The 16,207-nt window shown below is 47.7% G+C and overlaps 1 protein-coding gene across 14 annotated transcripts in view; it reads right to left on the bottom strand.

The window, feature by feature from the left end:
* Nucleotides 1–16,207, bottom strand: part of DIAPH1 (diaphanous related formin 1) — a 47,309-nt gene that overhangs the window by 29,405 nt on the left and 1,697 nt on the right. For 13 of the 14 annotated variants that reach the window (XR_012654263.1, XR_012654264.1, XR_012654262.1 and 10 more), the window contains exons 2-8: nucleotides 14,988–15,148; nucleotides 14,773–14,889; nucleotides 14,034–14,092; nucleotides 12,489–12,585; nucleotides 7,737–7,847; nucleotides 6,232–6,410; nucleotides 3,809–4,129 (exon numbers count right to left, since the gene is read on the bottom strand). Coding sequence is in view for 3 of the 14 variants with exons in the window: in XM_075056494.1 (XP_074912595.1) it covers nucleotides 3,827–4,129; nucleotides 6,232–6,410; nucleotides 7,737–7,847; nucleotides 12,489–12,585; nucleotides 14,034–14,092; nucleotides 14,773–14,889; nucleotides 14,988–15,063 (942 nt within the window). In the remaining 11 variants the exon portion in view is untranslated. Of the gene's footprint in view, nucleotides 1–3,808; nucleotides 4,130–6,231; nucleotides 6,411–7,736; nucleotides 7,848–12,488; nucleotides 12,586–14,033; nucleotides 14,093–14,772; nucleotides 14,890–14,987; nucleotides 15,149–16,207 lie in introns of those variants that run through there. The other variant, XM_075056496.1, reaches the window with a different exon arrangement.

Genomic DNA, 16,207 nt, shown 5'->3' with positions numbered 1-16,207 from the left:
TCCCAACAGCACCCAAAGCACTCCCGGCAACTGGGCTGGAAAATAAGCAGCAACAGTATCGCCAGGTCTGTTGCTGAGGGTCTGATGGTGCAATTATGCCAGGCTGCCCTAACGGCCTCTCAAACATCAGGAACAAGCTCTGGGTAACAGAAGGACACAAGGTAAAAGCAGCCACTGCTCTGCCTCAACACCAACGCTGGGTCCCAGGAGCAGGATTTGGTACACAAATGCTCCCCCCACTTCAGAAGCCCTCTCCTCACATCCCGTAATTCCAACTGTGGTCCCTCCCACAAGGTCTGTCCCTGCATTGTTCACCCACGCTGGATATGTTCAGCAACACTGCACCCGGGGTTTGCTCTGGGGAATCGAGAGGAGGGAAACTGAGGCAGGATGGACCTGCAAAGGACTCATCCCAACACAGCTGAAGACAGGGCAAGAGTCTGTGGGGACACTCCCATTAATTACAGGAGCAAATGACAGGGCAGAGCCCCAAAGCAATAAGGATTTTCCCATCCTGATTTCCCATCCACGCACGTGGATGCACAAACCTTCTCCCAGCTTATCCTACACCTCCTGCAGAACAGCCTGAGGGCCAGGAAAAGCTGCAGCTGGGTTAATTAACTCTGGGTTGCTGCATTTTGGGACTGGGAAGGGGCAAAGACCTGGTACCGCTTCCAGCGTGGGGGGCGCAAGCCCACCCCAGCACCGTTCCACGCTGACCTCAGCTCCAATTTGCTCTGGCTGCAGCGGGACTGGGCAGAGCAGAAGCAGTACCTGGCCCACAGCTAAAGCTGAGCCCAGGTAAAGTCATGCTTGGAAACGAAGGGAGGTTTTAACAGGCACTGACAGCAATGGGAGCTAGTGATGGCTGCTAAGGAAAGCGGCTTATAAGAAAGATGGAGAGAGACTTTTTACTAGGGCCTGTTGTGATAGGGCAAAAGGCAAGGGTTTTAAACTGGAAGTGCTTAGATCTAGACTGAACACAAGGAAGAAATGTTTTACAATGAGGGTGGTGAGACACTGGAAAATGTTGCCCAGAGTGTTGTGGATGCCCCATCCCTGGAAGTCTTCAAGGCCAGGTTAGACCAGGCTTTGAGCAACCTCACCTAGTGGAAGATGTCCCTGCCCATGGCAGGGCCGTTTGAGCAGGTGACCTTGAAGGTCCCTACAACCCAAACCATACTATGGTCTCTCAATATTACTGCCTCCTGCCTCTCTACAATACACCTACCAAAAAATAAAACAGATATAATGCAGAAGGAGCATTATCCACAGGCTGTTTAACATGGAAAACAACCTAGTACAGAAAACAAGTGCATGCTCTTAGAATGAGTTGTTTGGAGCAGCATACCTGAGGCTGAAGCACCCAGGCGGCACTGTGTTACCAAGACAGCCAGGGAAAGCATTGCCCCAGGGCACACCTCAGCTCAGCAGGGCTGGAGCATGTAAAAAAAAAAAAAAAAAAAAAAAAAATCACATAAAACAAGACAGAAATTTGTTTTATGTGATTCTTTACAAGCAATTAAGAGAGAAAATGAATTCCTCCCATGAAGGGGATCTCGGGGTGACAGGGCTGTTCTGCCCCTGGAGTTAGTGCAGAGAAAGGGCAAGGCCACCCTGGCCACAGCTCTGGTCGCCAAGCTGGCCACACTCTTGGTGGCAGAGGAATTGCTAGATCGCTGCAGAAGCTGACGCAGGAAAGGCACGCGTGTGCAGCAGTGAGCAAACTCTGCTCCTCTGCAGCCTGGTGACAGTCGTGCCAGAAACCGGCCTCTGACGGGCTCTGCAGCTGCTGCATTGCACTGGCACCCCCTGACCTCTCCGAGAGCACAGCCAGGGCTCTGCTCCCCCCAAAATCCGCTCCCAGGACTGGAAGTTCACTCTGACAAGTCTCTGAAGCAGGGCTGTAAACACAGGCTGCAGCAGGGACACAAAGCCTCCATGCAAAACCAAGAGATCCATGTGCCACCTGGTGTCCAAAAGCAGCTCTGCACCGTGACCCGATTTGCCCAGAGTCGAAGGTTTTCACCTCTCCAAAACGTAAATAGCATCACCATCGGGACAAGCACCCCCCGACTCTGCTGCAGAAACATCGAGTGTCACCCTGCCTGTCCTAAACACCTGCGGCTTACGGTACAGCAACACAGATCTTCAGAGAACGCCTGCATGTTTTCCTTCATGCACGTCACTCCTGTCCTTGTAGGAACCTGCTTGCCAGGCTCCCAAGTCCTCGGGACACCTCAAACTATGAAACTTCGGGGAAAATTAAAAAAAACCCAACCATAAATCAATACATTCAGAAAACAGCCTTCAACTTAGACACCAAAAGTAGCAGGGGAAACACAAAGCAGATGCTTCCAGTACCAGCAGCAGAGCAGGGAGCTGCTGGCAAAAAAAAAGCAGCAGAAAATGGCCTTAGAGTGAAACCTTGCTGTCCCTGCAGCTGGTGCCACCACCAAGGCAGGTCCTGGGCCGTGCCCTTCAGCAGCCAGAAGGGTCAGGGCTGGCTCTGGGCGGAGCACCGAAAAAGAGCCATACACTGTGAGGAAGAACAGATTTCTCTGATGAACATGCAGTTCTCTTCCCTTGAGCAAGATAAAAAGCTCAGAGGCATGAGACTGTTCTCCCCTTCCACCTTTTTAAGGAACATGAGATTGGCCATGTCTGCGTACATTGCCTTCCAAGCCCTCCTATTCATACATCCCCTCTATTGCACATCTGCAGGGCTTACCCTAATCACTGGGTCATAACACAGTCCCTAACCCTGTCCTTAGGACAGGGGAAGTCCCCTCCAAAGGGCATGCTCTGGAGCTGCAGGCAGAGCGAAGGGTAGAGATCGTGGGACCAGGAGCGCTCCCTCTCCCCAGGTGATGCACGCACGCAGAGCCTGGATCCTGCTGCTTTCCTGCCTTGAGTGCAAAGGCAGGGAAATAGCTGCATAAATGTTTGACAGCGAGAGAGATGTTACAAAGAGCACTCAGAGATGGGGGCTGAGAGCCCCAACATCTACCTGGTAATGCAGAAGGAAGGAGAGGAAATAAAACCAGTGAGAAGAGCAGTAACTGGCTGTACGCAGTGCCAAGCGGACATCTCTGCCAGGCAGCCTACTCTTAACACAACTGTTGGGACAGGCAATCGAGCAGAAGCGAGAGAGACGGTGCAGAAAGAGAGCACAAAGCACAGTATCCATACTCAAGAGGGTGCAAGGCACAGACGGCAGAGTGGTGAGCAGCACACCACACCGTGCAATGTCCTGCCACCGCCACAAACCCTGCCTACAGCCAGCCTGGCTCTGCCTCGCAGGCTGCTTGTGAGTCACACCGAGATGCAGGCATCACGCAGCCATGGCTTAGCCAGGAGATCCCTCCCTCCCCTCATAGCTAAAGAGGACCTCATCATCTGCAAGGGCCTCTAGGACTTCACAAGATCTTACTAAGGACTGCCAGCTTATTAAGCCACTTTACACAGGAGAAACACCTCAGCTCAGTGATGAAGACCTTCCAATCCACCCGAGCCTTTAAAGGTGGCAGAGGAAAGCATGTGCCAGCATGCTGCAAGCCGGGCCTCCCACACAGTTTCTGGAGGACCAAGCACTTCAGGTCCCTTCAGGTGCTCTGCCCTGCCCTCTCTGCACACAAAGGCAAAGATGAAATCACCTTCTTCTGCTGAAAATTGGCTTCTCTATGGAGTACAGCAAACAGGGCCCTGAAACCCCTCAGCCAGGGTGATGAGCTTGGAGTGGAGTGGGGACAAGCTTGCTGGAGTGAAAGAACAAGGTGTAAGGTGGCCTTTAAAATGTAGGTCCTACCTTAGTCCAATGTGGTCTTCACCATTGTTCAGCTGGCTGAGAATCTTCTTTGGAGATGATCCCCATGCACAGGCTCCCCCAGATTCGAAGCCAAGGGCAGGAGGGGGAATGCCCATTCCTCATGGAGGTGGTGGGATGCCAGAACACTCTGGGTGCAGGGGAGCTGGTGGGATGTCTCCAGAAACAGTCTCTGGTAGTGGATGGGTGGTTGTGGCTGGGTGTTCCCTGCAGCACCTGGAAGCGAAGCTGCAGGCAGGGAAGAAGAGCCTGAAGCCATTTCTCTCTTGGTGCCTCTTCAAGGGGTTCTTTCAGCCTCTCCATCTGAAGCAGAAACAAGAACATGCCAGTGGTCAGCTCATAACTCAGCTGCCCAGAGCAAACAGGGTACTACTCCGAAGCATGTTGCAAACAATCAAGTTTATCTCAAATCTCCATCCTTCTCCTCACAAGATGCTGCCAACTTCCCTTGTCAATGAAAAATGAGCAAAAGGCAGCATAACAGGTAACCTGTATCATCACTTGGGGACTTGACACCCTCCTGCCATGAGCTGATAGAGGGAAAGATGCATTCCCGCACCAGGGTGACCTCAGAAGAGGTCTGGTGAGCAAGCTACAGCTGGAAGCACAATAGTGAAGCAGAGTCTGCTCCCAAGTCCAAAAGTCAGTGGTTGAAACAGGCCTCAGACATGTGTTATGGTTTATTTGGTCTGTCTCAACTGTTAGGAAGCTGGCAAATATATATATAAGTGTCCCAGCAATCTATGTCTATGAAGATCAAACAGGGTGCTAGAGATGCACTGAGTAGCATAGAAAGAAAACCCAATTTTCTGTTTGCACCATCCTAGTGTCGGTGATGATAAACAGGGTAGAAAGTCTGTGGATCTGCAGGACAAACAGAGCCTGTGTTCTTATGGTGGTGTGTCCACACCACGGTCAGCCCGTAGCCCTCACTGTTTGACACCTCAGAGTCCCTGACAGACCTTCTCTTGTGCTGCATGACCCCTTTTCACCATGTGCCCTCCCCTCCTCTCAGCTTTTGACCTGACACTGGCATCAGGCAGGACAAGCCTGGTGAGATGAAATCTCTTGCCCACAGCATCCAGTATCTCAGAAAGGAGAAGTGTCCTGTGGTCAGCTCACTCCTGCCTTGTGATGGGGGAGAGGCAGAGCAGGAGCTACCACAACCCACTGCCCAACTCCCAAGCAGCTCAAGAACTGCAGCAAAATTAGTTGAATGTTTCCATCCCTTTGATCTGTGCTCTCTCATCTTGTCAAAGGTAAACAGCCAGAGGGAGAAGGCTCAATAACAGAGATGTTTTTCTTCCTCTCCTCCATCAGAGGAGCTGCTTACAAAAGCACATTGTCACCAAGAAAGGGATTTCTACAGAATTTTGATTTCAAGACTGTTTTGTGTAAACGATTGCAAGAAGCTTTATCTTGCTCTCTGTTGTTTTTCTCAGTGGTAAATTTCTCAATATGTTTAAAAAACTCCAACAAACCAGCATGCATTTTCTATTCTATCAGACAAGGGACTTAAGAGCAGAAATGTCCACATCCAAATCTGAAAGTTTCCTTAACTGTTCAGTGTTGTTCTCCAGAGAGCAAAGCCAAGTATGCACAGACTGCCTGGGCTTCCAGGCAGAGCATGGCACTCAGTGCAGCAATAGACTACTTGAACTGAGGACGCCAGCTAACACTGAGCATCCTGAACAACACAGATTGCAATATTTCTGCTTTTTCCTGCCCCACACTTCTGTTAATACAAAAAAGCAACTCTAAGAATATGCTTAGCAACTTATAGGGGGAGTCTTTGTGTCCAGGGAAAAGCTAAGACACCGCAGGGTCAGTCCTACATAAGCCAGGTCACTCCAGGGCAGATCTGGGTGATGCTGAGCTGAAAGAAGCATGTGAGGGGAATGCTGGACAAAGTACAGAAGGAAAGATTTAAGGCAGACAACTCTATTCATACTAAATCTAAGATTCAAACCTCTTTAGAGCACAACAAAACACCAGAGCTGCCTGTAGAACAGAAGAGCAGGGCAAGAATCAGCTCAAGGAAAGCTGACCCAGAGACTACTTTTGGGCTAGGGAGAAATTAAAGTAGTTGTCTGTGGACTGATCCTGCTGGCCTCAGGTCTATAGATACAGCCAAGAGAAAAAAAAAGCAGGAAGCAGCCAGAAGCAGCACCAGTGTCATTCAGCCTCTTCATCTTTCTCCTGTTTCTACCTGTTTTAGCAAAAGTGACTCAAAGCCTCCTGAGGGCACTCCCCAATTCTCTGACCAGGGGAGCCTCTCATTGTTTCTCCTCCTTCCAATGTCACCTCTCCCCAGAAAGGGACAGAGCTCTTTGAGAAGAACACAGTCTCTGGCCTGCTGTACCCCATCCCCAACTCATCAGCCCATGTCTCAGCCCGAGATGGACCTCCTCACTCAGATGGGAGACTTTGCTTGCCAGGTCCTGCTTCTCCGCAGTCATCTGCTGCTTCCCCAGGTCCAGCATCTCCTTCCCACCACGTGCATCGAGTAGTTTCTCCTCAAAGTCCCTTTTCGCCACCTTCATTTCAATTTGCAGCTCTTCCATGCAGTCAGTTCCGAGTCCAGCTGCAGAGGCAACAAACATACCAGCTGAGCAAGGACATACAAGGAGTATGTGTATATATAGGGATGGGGAAGATTCCTTGCTTTTCCTAAAAAGCTCTCAAAACCTCGACCATGCAGCTCTCATGCAGTACTCCAGTCAAAATCAGAGATAAAGATTCATGCCTCTGCCTAACCCAAGAGAAAAAAAAAATCCTAACACTCCCATCTGCACTCCAGCAGTGTTGGCCCCAAGTTTCCCAAGGCACATATTCACACTGAAATACAGGCAGCAACACCTTTCTTACTGGGAGGGATTCACGCTACAGATATGGCACAGTCTGGAGGCAGCTTCTTGTACCACAGTGACGGGAACAGCATTTTTCAATTCCACCCCATTACAGCTTCCATTATTTCACACCAGACAGAAACTGCAGGGGACTATCTGTCTGCCTGCAAGTTCAAGAGGTAGGGGAGACTCACACCCACAGCTCAAATGTTGTTTTCCCTCACTGTGCAACCTGGTTTTTTTTTTGTTTGTTTTTTTTTTAATTAAGATGTAAGTATATGCCTTGTCAGAAAGATCAAGCACAATATGTACAGTGGTAATCAATTAGGCAGAAGTGAGTGGCAGCACTTGTAGTCCAGCAACAGGCAAAACAGGCTTTAGTCTGATCCCTGCTAACTTGTTACCTAACCACATCAGCAAAAATACTTTGTCTCCAGTTCCACTACTCTGCTTCAATTTTCTTCACCTTGGTTTTATTGAGTTATCTAAAAAGAAAAGGAAGGGAAATACAATTAAGAAAAGAGCTGATATAAACACTCTCCCCTTTTCCTTCTCCAATATACCCACAAGGTGCACAATGCCCCATGCCACCCACTGCAGGGCTGTGCTCTGCCCTTGCTGGAGAAACCCCATCTGCTACTGCAGAACCTCTGCCTGAAGACTGACATGCCCCTCTCGTAGGGAAGACTCCACAGGATAATGGTTTCTTCTGGAAGCTGCTGTCACTACAGACCACTGGATCCTGCTAGCACTCCCTGCCCATTCTGGATTTCATACAGGTAGAATCGCTGTGCTCAAGCAATGGGAGATGTGCTCTAAATGAAGTAGTAAAGATCAGCCTCAATCCCCATCCCATGTGCAGCATGGGGATGGGAGTAGGCATGCTGAAAACAAACACAACAAGACAGCTCAGATTAAGGAAAGACATGGAGAGAAAGAAGCAAGAAGCTCTGACAGCCAACAGCTCCAGTGAATATAAGGATGAAGTAAAAGGGTTTGCTCTAGGACCATAATCTGATGGGGCTGGTTTTAGCTGAGCTATAATCAGTGAAAGCACTTACCTACCAACTGCTCAGGGTTCATGTCAAGGTGCTTGCACCTGAAGTTGGGGTCAGCTCCATTTTTGTACGACTGGGGAGACACATTCATCAACCAGCTTATAGTAGAGAGGTCTGCAGCAGAAGATGACAAAGCAACAAAGCATTAATATTCCTGCAGGCTCCTGGGTTCAAATAAGCGAAGGTCTCACAATGACGTATTTGTCATTGAGTTTTCATAAACATGCCCAATTGTAACTTTTCAAGATGTCAGAGAACATGAATGAGGAAAATGTGGAATGGCTTCTCCATGCAGGACAAACAAGTAAACTAGGACCTCTCCAGGTAGAGGGACAGTGAAGGGGAAGAACAACAGAGGTTTAAAATGATGAATTGTAGGGGTATGGAAAGGATGGGGAGGATTCTGCTGTTCACCATCTATTGAAACAAGACTGGAGCCACCCCGCAAGATCACGAATCAGGTTCAAAACAAACAAGAGTTTTGAATGGGAATTGGATTGATGATCCTTACGGGTCCCTTCCAACTTGAGACATTCTATGACTCTATGGTAAGAGGGAGCTCTTCACATGAAGGGCAGTGGAGCTGAGGCTCTCCTGCTCCGGGGATCTTACAGATGCTCAGAGATGATACACCTTCAAGGAGGGACCAGGCAGGTTTATGGAAAACAAATCCACTCAGGGCTACCAGGTACGTTGAAACTACACCTGACTCAGTCTTGGAGCAACATGAGGTTGGAGGCCAGAAGATGCTTCCCCTTTCTCATATACTTCCCCAGGCACCAGTTTTCAGTCACTGTCACAGCCAGGATATGGGTCTGGACATTCAGGCAGGCCAAGTAATCAACCATTTAGCCTGAACCCCTACTTTAAGTTCTTTCAAATAACAAGCTTGCTTTTTAGATAACATGAGGTCTCTAATTTCTCTGAATCTCTGCTAGAAGCAATCAAGAGATCAATGGCAAGTAGACTCCATACTAGGCAACCCTCAGCTTTTTGACTAGCATCTCCCCTTTTGCTGGCTATCAGCTATTTCTCCTCTAAACTAACCTTTATCCTCAGGCCCTGCAGTACAGGTTCCTTCTCTGCTCACACCGGCAGCAGCAAGCTCACCACTCCTGCTGGCAGCAACCTTTACTGCCCTTCACCCAGGAACAACTCCTGAATGAGTTCAGAAAACAACTTTCAGAGAGCTCAGCAGTCACTAGAAGGTGGCAATTACCTCAGCTGTTCTTAGATCTTCCAACAAATTCCTTCATCTTTGCTTTATGTGGGACTTTTAGTTGCTTTATTTTATTCTCTTCCAACTAATGGTTTGTCCTGTTTTGGTTTGGCACAGTATCTTTCCTCTTCTGAAAGTCTTCTTTCAAAAGGGAGAGCATAAACTACAAATGTAAAAAAATCCACAACAATCATCTGACTACAGAAAGTCGTGAACTCTGCAGCCATTTACAAGGAAGCACACAAGTAACAATTTAAAAAGAGCTTGCTCTAGACACAAACTTGCCAGATTATATTCTTGACGTATTTAAGCACAGTGGCAGACCTATGGAGAGGTTATGTGCATTGATATGGAAAACAAAGGATTGAAGACTATTTAACCTTTTTTTTTTTTTTTTTTTGAACTAATTTCAAGTAACTTTAAGCTTTCAATAATCCTTTAGGTGAGCACCACCTTTTGCATGAGGATTTTCCTGGGGATCCTCTGCATAACACTCATTTTTTCTCTCTTCCCCCTAAAAATATTAGTCTTACAAGTCTTCCTCACAGCCGAAAAGAACAAAGCCACTTTAACAAAAGGAAAACAGAACAGCTGAGAAAGACAGAATTTATGAATCTTCTCTTTTCTGCTCTTTGCAGGCAAAGACACAAGAAGGATCATGGCAATTTTTTACATTTTTAAGAATAATTTGGAGTAAGAACAGCAGCAAATTGGCTGCAGACCACAGCCAAGCAGCACTAGATATACATGCCATCATCAGAGCCCTTAGGAGACCACCCTCAGGTCTTGGGTTGCAGGTCCCAGACAATGGCATAGACTTGCATGCAAGCAGACTTTCTTCCTGCCACCTCCTCCTTAAAGCCTCTTACTTTCCTGTCAAAAAACAACCCTAAAATTCCCATTCTGCTTTCTGATGAGGCATTTTAGTTCCCCAAGGAATGATACCAGAACTAATCTTTGAGTGGAAAGAGTGCAGGGGCCACTTCTGGAGGTAGGGATGGAAAGGTGTAGTTTCAGTCTTGCCCAGGAGGAGGGCTCTGGAGTTAGTCAGGCAACAACGGGGTCTTGACTCACTCTTGCCCACCCCATCCCAAAGCCAGGCTTGAACCACCGGCTGCCTCCTCCACTTTCCAGATCAAGCTGAGTAGTAAGGTGCTCCTCACTGTAAGGAGGTGTTGAAATCCAGGATGTATCAGCTCCCTATCAATGTCAAGTCTGAAGTCCAGCTTATAAGGGTAGATCGTGGTATTGATCAGCTGCACAGAGGCCACCTAAAAACAATGAAACAAAAAAAATCAAGAGACACCTTCTTCCATGAGTTGGAAGTCAGTGGCTAGGACTTACAAGGAGGCCAGAAAAGCTGCACACACAAAGCTGCAGCAGGAAAAAGCAGCAAAGCCAAAGGCATTTCATCCATACCAGATCCATCCTGCTACAAGATCTCCAGCTCCTGCACTAGGCTCCAAGTGCCTCATCCACAAAAACCTGAAGAATTAAGTACCTTCAGTGCCCCCAAGTCACCACTCTTCAGGCCATCCAACAGAGGCTGGAATCGCTCCACCTTATCTATTCCTGCTCCTTCAGTCAATGCCTCCAGAGCCTGCTCATCCCTGCTGTGAAAGAGGATCAGTTGCAGTCCCACAGGGCTGGACAGAGAGATGGAAAGTATTTTGTAAGTCCCATGATAAGTAGATGATGAGGTGATAGTACCAGAAAATGTACAGCAGGGAAAAAGCAAAAACAAAGTAGTGTGGGTATGGTAAGGATTTATTAAAGAGGAAGAAACTTCCACTACCATCTTCCCTGCTCATACCAACAACTGCCCTGAGGTGCCTGGGCAGACACCACACCGCACAAGCTGGAGCTGATTGTCTCCAGGCACTAGACAAGGCTTTTGCCTGGTTATTCACAAAAGCCTTCAGGCATCAGATGATCTCACATCTGCTCCATATCCCATAGGAGCTGTGAGGAAGGCAATCAGCCAGCTGCCAAACTTACAGAACAAGATACATGCCCTCTCCCCTCCAGAGCTCCTTGGTAACGCTCTAAGGAGGCTGTTAGCACTCACACCGAGATCCCACCTTAATTGCATCTTACAGAGAAAAGACAGGAGAAAAGGTTGCTTATGCAGAAAACCACCAGACCGAGCTCTGATACAGCCAATATTCACATTGCTATGAACTGCCTGCCCATACACACAGGAATTCCTCGGCTGTATCCCAAACACAGATCTCAGCATGGATTTAAGTAGCTGAGATGCCACAAAAAGACATGGTGGGAAAAGGGTACATTTTTTTTCCATGAACACAACACCATGTTGGCATCATGAATCCTAACACTTTCCAGAAATCTTGAGCAAAAACGATGGGATCCCAAGACAGCAAATCAACCCCAAGAACTGCAGGAGAGATGTGTGAATGCTATCAGCTGCCATGAAAAAGCAAAGACCCCAAGTGCTGGGGTGGCAGGAGCAGCAAGAGGAAACGAAGGGCAGGCACTGTCTGCCAGGCACGAGGGTAGGAAGGAAGGGCTGAGCTGCAACCTGCTCAGACAGTGTTTATCAAGGAGAGATGGGGTAATGAGGGGGCAGAGGAGTTGAAAACAGTCAAGTGGAGAGGATGAGGAAAGTAGGTGTAGAAACACTCAGCTCTCAAATGCAATGTCTCATTGCAGTCTGCCCAAGAGAGACTATCAAAAAAAAAAGCATCAAGTGAACTTCAGAGAGAATGTGGCCACATAGCTTAGTCCCCAGCCTCAGAAATTAGTGGGAAATCTCTAGCCAAGGTTTTGAAAGGATGTCAAAGCAGTCAAGGCTTATTCAGGTTTAGGGCAGAAGATATTTGCATGCAGAGAGCAGAGGGCTTTGCCCCAAATTAAACATGTGCAAGTTGGCCTGTCATTGCACTACTTTTTTTAATACATGAAAGCTACATATTTCTGCAATTAGAGTTTCACTAATTTTTTCTCTTGCAAAGAGACATTTTTAAACATACCAAGAGATACTCAAAACATTCAGAATACATCATGGTTTTCTTTATAGCAAAAACTCTAGTCTGAATAGCAAACAGAATTTCCAGGAACTTTCAAAAAGTTGTATTAAAAGAAAAGATGCCATTGCTGGCTGGAGAGCTCGATAGATCCCCCTGTTCCTGTAAAACCAAGCTATGGAAGTTGGCTAAATGGTGAAACAACAGACAGCTGAATCTTTATTACAATTTAATATTGGCTTAATTACTGCCTGACCAACCACTTCCCTGAAAGCTTCCTGCAAGGCCTCAGTGAGCAACCAAATAAAGAACTGTGGCGTGATATACTACTGCCAGTAAGGTTTAACACTTGCTATCTAGGTATGTACATTTCTTTTGACTTATTCATGGGACTATTGTTTTAGGTCCTGCTTTAACTTAAAAAGCTTCTGAAATTTGTATATATAAAAGCCAGGTTGGAGGTTTTGTGTTGCAGCTGCTGCAGAGCCTGGAGTGTCTGCTCCTGGTGATGCCAGCGCAGAGGCAGCAGCGAGGGTCAGAAATACTCACAGCACTGGATGCAGGTTACAGGACACCACCTCCCCCAGACCACCACATTCTTCTCCCTCAGAGGCTGCTGCTTCTCCTTGCTCAGGTTCACCTCCAGCTGTTGAAGAAAAGCACACCGGTTTTTAAACACCTACACTCATGGGGTGAACAAGTTCAGCAAGCAGAGTACCATTTCCAGCACAAGCTATGACACAAGTGTGGTGCAAATACAACTACTATTAAGCTTATCAAATACCCATCGGATTTTAGTCTCATTAGAAAGCTAAAATCCACTCTGACAGAAACCAGAGATGTGGCTCTATCCAAAACCTGTTTTCAGCCCATTGAGGCAAGTTAATTTTATTCTTTTCCCTAAACCCTGTCCTAAGCAAATTGCTTCTCCAAAGCTGTTTAAGAGGTTTCAAAGAAAGCATTGTACAGTTCACGTGCCATTAAAAAAAAAAACCAAACAAAACACAAAGGTACTCAGAACTACGAATGGAAAATAATTACAAAACACCACAAAGGCAAATTAACGAAATAACACACATTAATAGGAAAACCTAGGACCAGAATTAGAAATGCCATACCAGCAAAATTGTCCTCAGTAGTTCAGCCTCCACCAAGGACCACAAACCCTGAGGCTGATGATGGCTGATAAATGAGTTTGCTTGCCCCACACACCTCTCAGTAGCCCATGCTGAGATCAAGAAAGTAAAAAGCAACACACCTCTGCGTTCAAAGACATATAGCTCCAGTTGAAGGCAATTTGATTTCTGTAGATATGCTGCCTGGCTAGTTGTAACACCTGCTTATACAGGACACTGACTTCATCCGCCTCCATCCAGAAAAAGTTTTGTCACAGTAAGCAAGCATGGAGTCTTGTGGACTAACCAGGGGATTGGTTTGGTGACCTGAATACAATTACCCATGGCTCTGGAGCTGCCCAAAAGCATCCATGCCTTTACTGCTGCCCTGTGTAGGCACTAAGGAAGGCAGTTCTGGTTATTTATTCTTTTAAATGGGTAAAGCACAGCACAGCATACTTTTTATGACCTGCTGGGAGTTACTCCCCAGGCAGCACAGAAACAAGGGCAGAGCTTGTATATTTAAGTGGCATTTGAGTTACATTACCATTAAACACACGCTAAACATTTCACTAGGCTGAAGGCTGACAATAGTTTACAAGGACAGTCTGCTGGACATCTAACTCCTGGGTAGAAATCCTAGAGACTTCCTTTATTTTAGTCCATAAAATGCTACTTAACTTATTGACAGAAATCCAAAGATGTACAACAAGTTTTAAATGGAGCACAGCAAATGAAAAGCAATTAAACCAACACAAGATACCCTAGGTGAACCCCTGAGGCACTAAAGAGGAAGGAAAGGTCTCCCTTCAATCCAAGCTAATAAAAGGGACAAGAAAGACAATAAGAACAACAGAGGACGACACCAGGGCCAGGAAGGGCTGCTGGGGCTGAATGATGCCAGGGGACTGAAGCTCTCCTGGCATCACTGTACCCCTTGAGGCTTGCACAGCCCCTCGAGCACCCCAGCCTCGCTCACCTCTGCTTTTGCAGCTGGAAGGGAAGAGCATCGCCCAGTACAGACATTACTCAAAGGGTCTGCAATAGGAGAAGGTGCATTTTTAACAACTGTTGGCCAAACACACTTAAAACATGCCTCCCCCAACCGCCGATGTCACCTAACAGTGCTGTGCATTGGCTGGAAGAGCTTAAGTTTGTTTTCCACATCCTGGAAAATGAAATTAGGAAAGAAGGAAACCTGCCTTCCAGCCCCTGTTAGGCTGTAGAGAGGAGAAAAAGAAAAATCCTCCCCAAGGCAGGAGTTGTGGCTCACATCAAAGGCTTCTGAGTGAGAGGAAAAACAAGGCAGCATCATTCACCCCCGTGTGCTGTTAGGAAAATTTACTCTGTAATTGTTAGCCTTTGTCCAATCCAACAGGATCAGGGAGAGACTTTATGATCTCAATCACACACTCTGGAATCAATAAAGGCCACTGCATTCCCAAAATCGTGCAAACGCCATCTGAGTTCAGGAGCTGGGACCCTTGGCAGAAGATAATAATAATATCAGCAGCAAAGAGAAAACTGCAAGAGACAGATTTTTTCACTAATTAACAGGCTGAACAGGAGACTAGAGAAGGAGGTAACATTTCTTCCCTTTCTTAGAAGGGACAAAGGTTTAACAGCCTGCCTAGAAAATCAGCAGTTTCAAAACAGGCTTATTAACTCCAAAAGCCCAGCGCCCCAGGGACAAGGGGAAACACAAAGAAACCACAGACCTGTAATCAGGACCCTACTTAGTCCCCACTGAGCCAGGTTTTGCCTCTCCACTTTCCATGACAGAGATGCTCCTGAAAAGCTTTGGATCCCACACTCTGGTGTCCATTCACCAAAACCTGAAAATAAACGGCATTGCTGGATTATTAAAACGCACAAGCACAACTTCGCGTACTACACGCTCCCCCAGCGTCACTTTGGGTTTTTATGAACTCACAGGGAGAGATTTTCACCGCAGCCATCAGGCGGGTGCTGTAACAGGAGCACGACCACCTCCTGCTCCGGCTTTTCATGGGCAAAGAGCCTTGGGAGCCCGGGCTGAGCCGTTAACCCACAACGAGCAACACCGAGGGCTAAACTCGGTATTTCTGGAGCCTCCTGAAAATGCAAAATTAAAGAGTAAACGTGAAAACATAGAATGGAAATATAGTTTTTTTGGTTGTTTTTTTTTTTTTTTTCCAGAAAGGAAAGGAAAGCAGCGCCGCAGTTTGCCAAGCCCCGGGGCCAGCCTCAAGCACCCAAGCAGCAACTAAACCTAAACTAACCCCCCAAAATGGTACAAGAAGTGGTTTTGTACCGATCAGCGATAATTCAGGAGAAAAAAACCCCAAACAAACCCCCAGTTTTTGTTCGCTCCTGTAAAAGCCGGAGGCGCAGGAGAACCCGGCGGGAGAACCGTGCGGGATAGCCGTGCGGGATAGCCCGGCTCTGCCCGCTGCCCAGGAACCGGGTCCCGGCTCCGCGGCCCCGGGACCCCCGCCCTGCCCCGCCGCCATGCGGCCGCCCAGGCAGCGTCACGCCGCACATGAATATTCATGAGGTACCGCCTCCCGGCCCCGCCCAGCCCGCCGTGTGCCCCGCCCGCAGGGTAAGGGGCGCATCCCCGGGGTCTTCCGCAGGCAGGAGGAGCTATGGGACAAGGGAAAAAGAGGCATGAAAAAACAGCAAGAGAGGAAAAAAACACGCTCTAGAGCACCCGAAACCGTTTTCACCCTCCCCATCACTGCAGCTCGGCGCAGTCCTGCGCCTTGGAAACTACCGTTGTTGTACAGAGGTGTGCAAGCGTGTGTTCTCAAGTGTTTCCTACAGATAATTACAAATCGGGCCTCTTTTAGTTTCAGCCGTTGCCAGCCCATCCTGTGTTTCAGGGAGCAACCTACCAGTCATTCGGCGCCAGCTACAGATCAGGAGGTGCAGGTTTGGCACCTTATCTGGGATATCTAGGAGGGTGCTGGCGGTGTCAGGCTCACCCTGGTCTTACCCCAGCACTTTGGTGTCCATAACTGGGTGATGCCAGGAATAAACACTGGTCTAACGTGGCTCCAGTAGCCCCGCAGTATCAGATAGCAAGCATAGTGCACAGTTTCTTATCTTTGAGAGTTCTGCTTCAGTAGGAAAACACTAAGGAAAAAAAAAAAAAATCTCTACAGACTGAAC

This window comes from Buteo buteo, chromosome 24, assembly GCF_964188355.1.
Source record: "Buteo buteo chromosome 24, bButBut1.hap1.1, whole genome shotgun sequence".
Lineage (NCBI taxonomy): Eukaryota > Metazoa > Chordata > Aves > Accipitriformes > Accipitridae > Buteo > Buteo buteo.
Note: the sequence above shows the minus strand (reverse complement) of the source record. Positions and strands in the feature narration are given on the sequence as shown.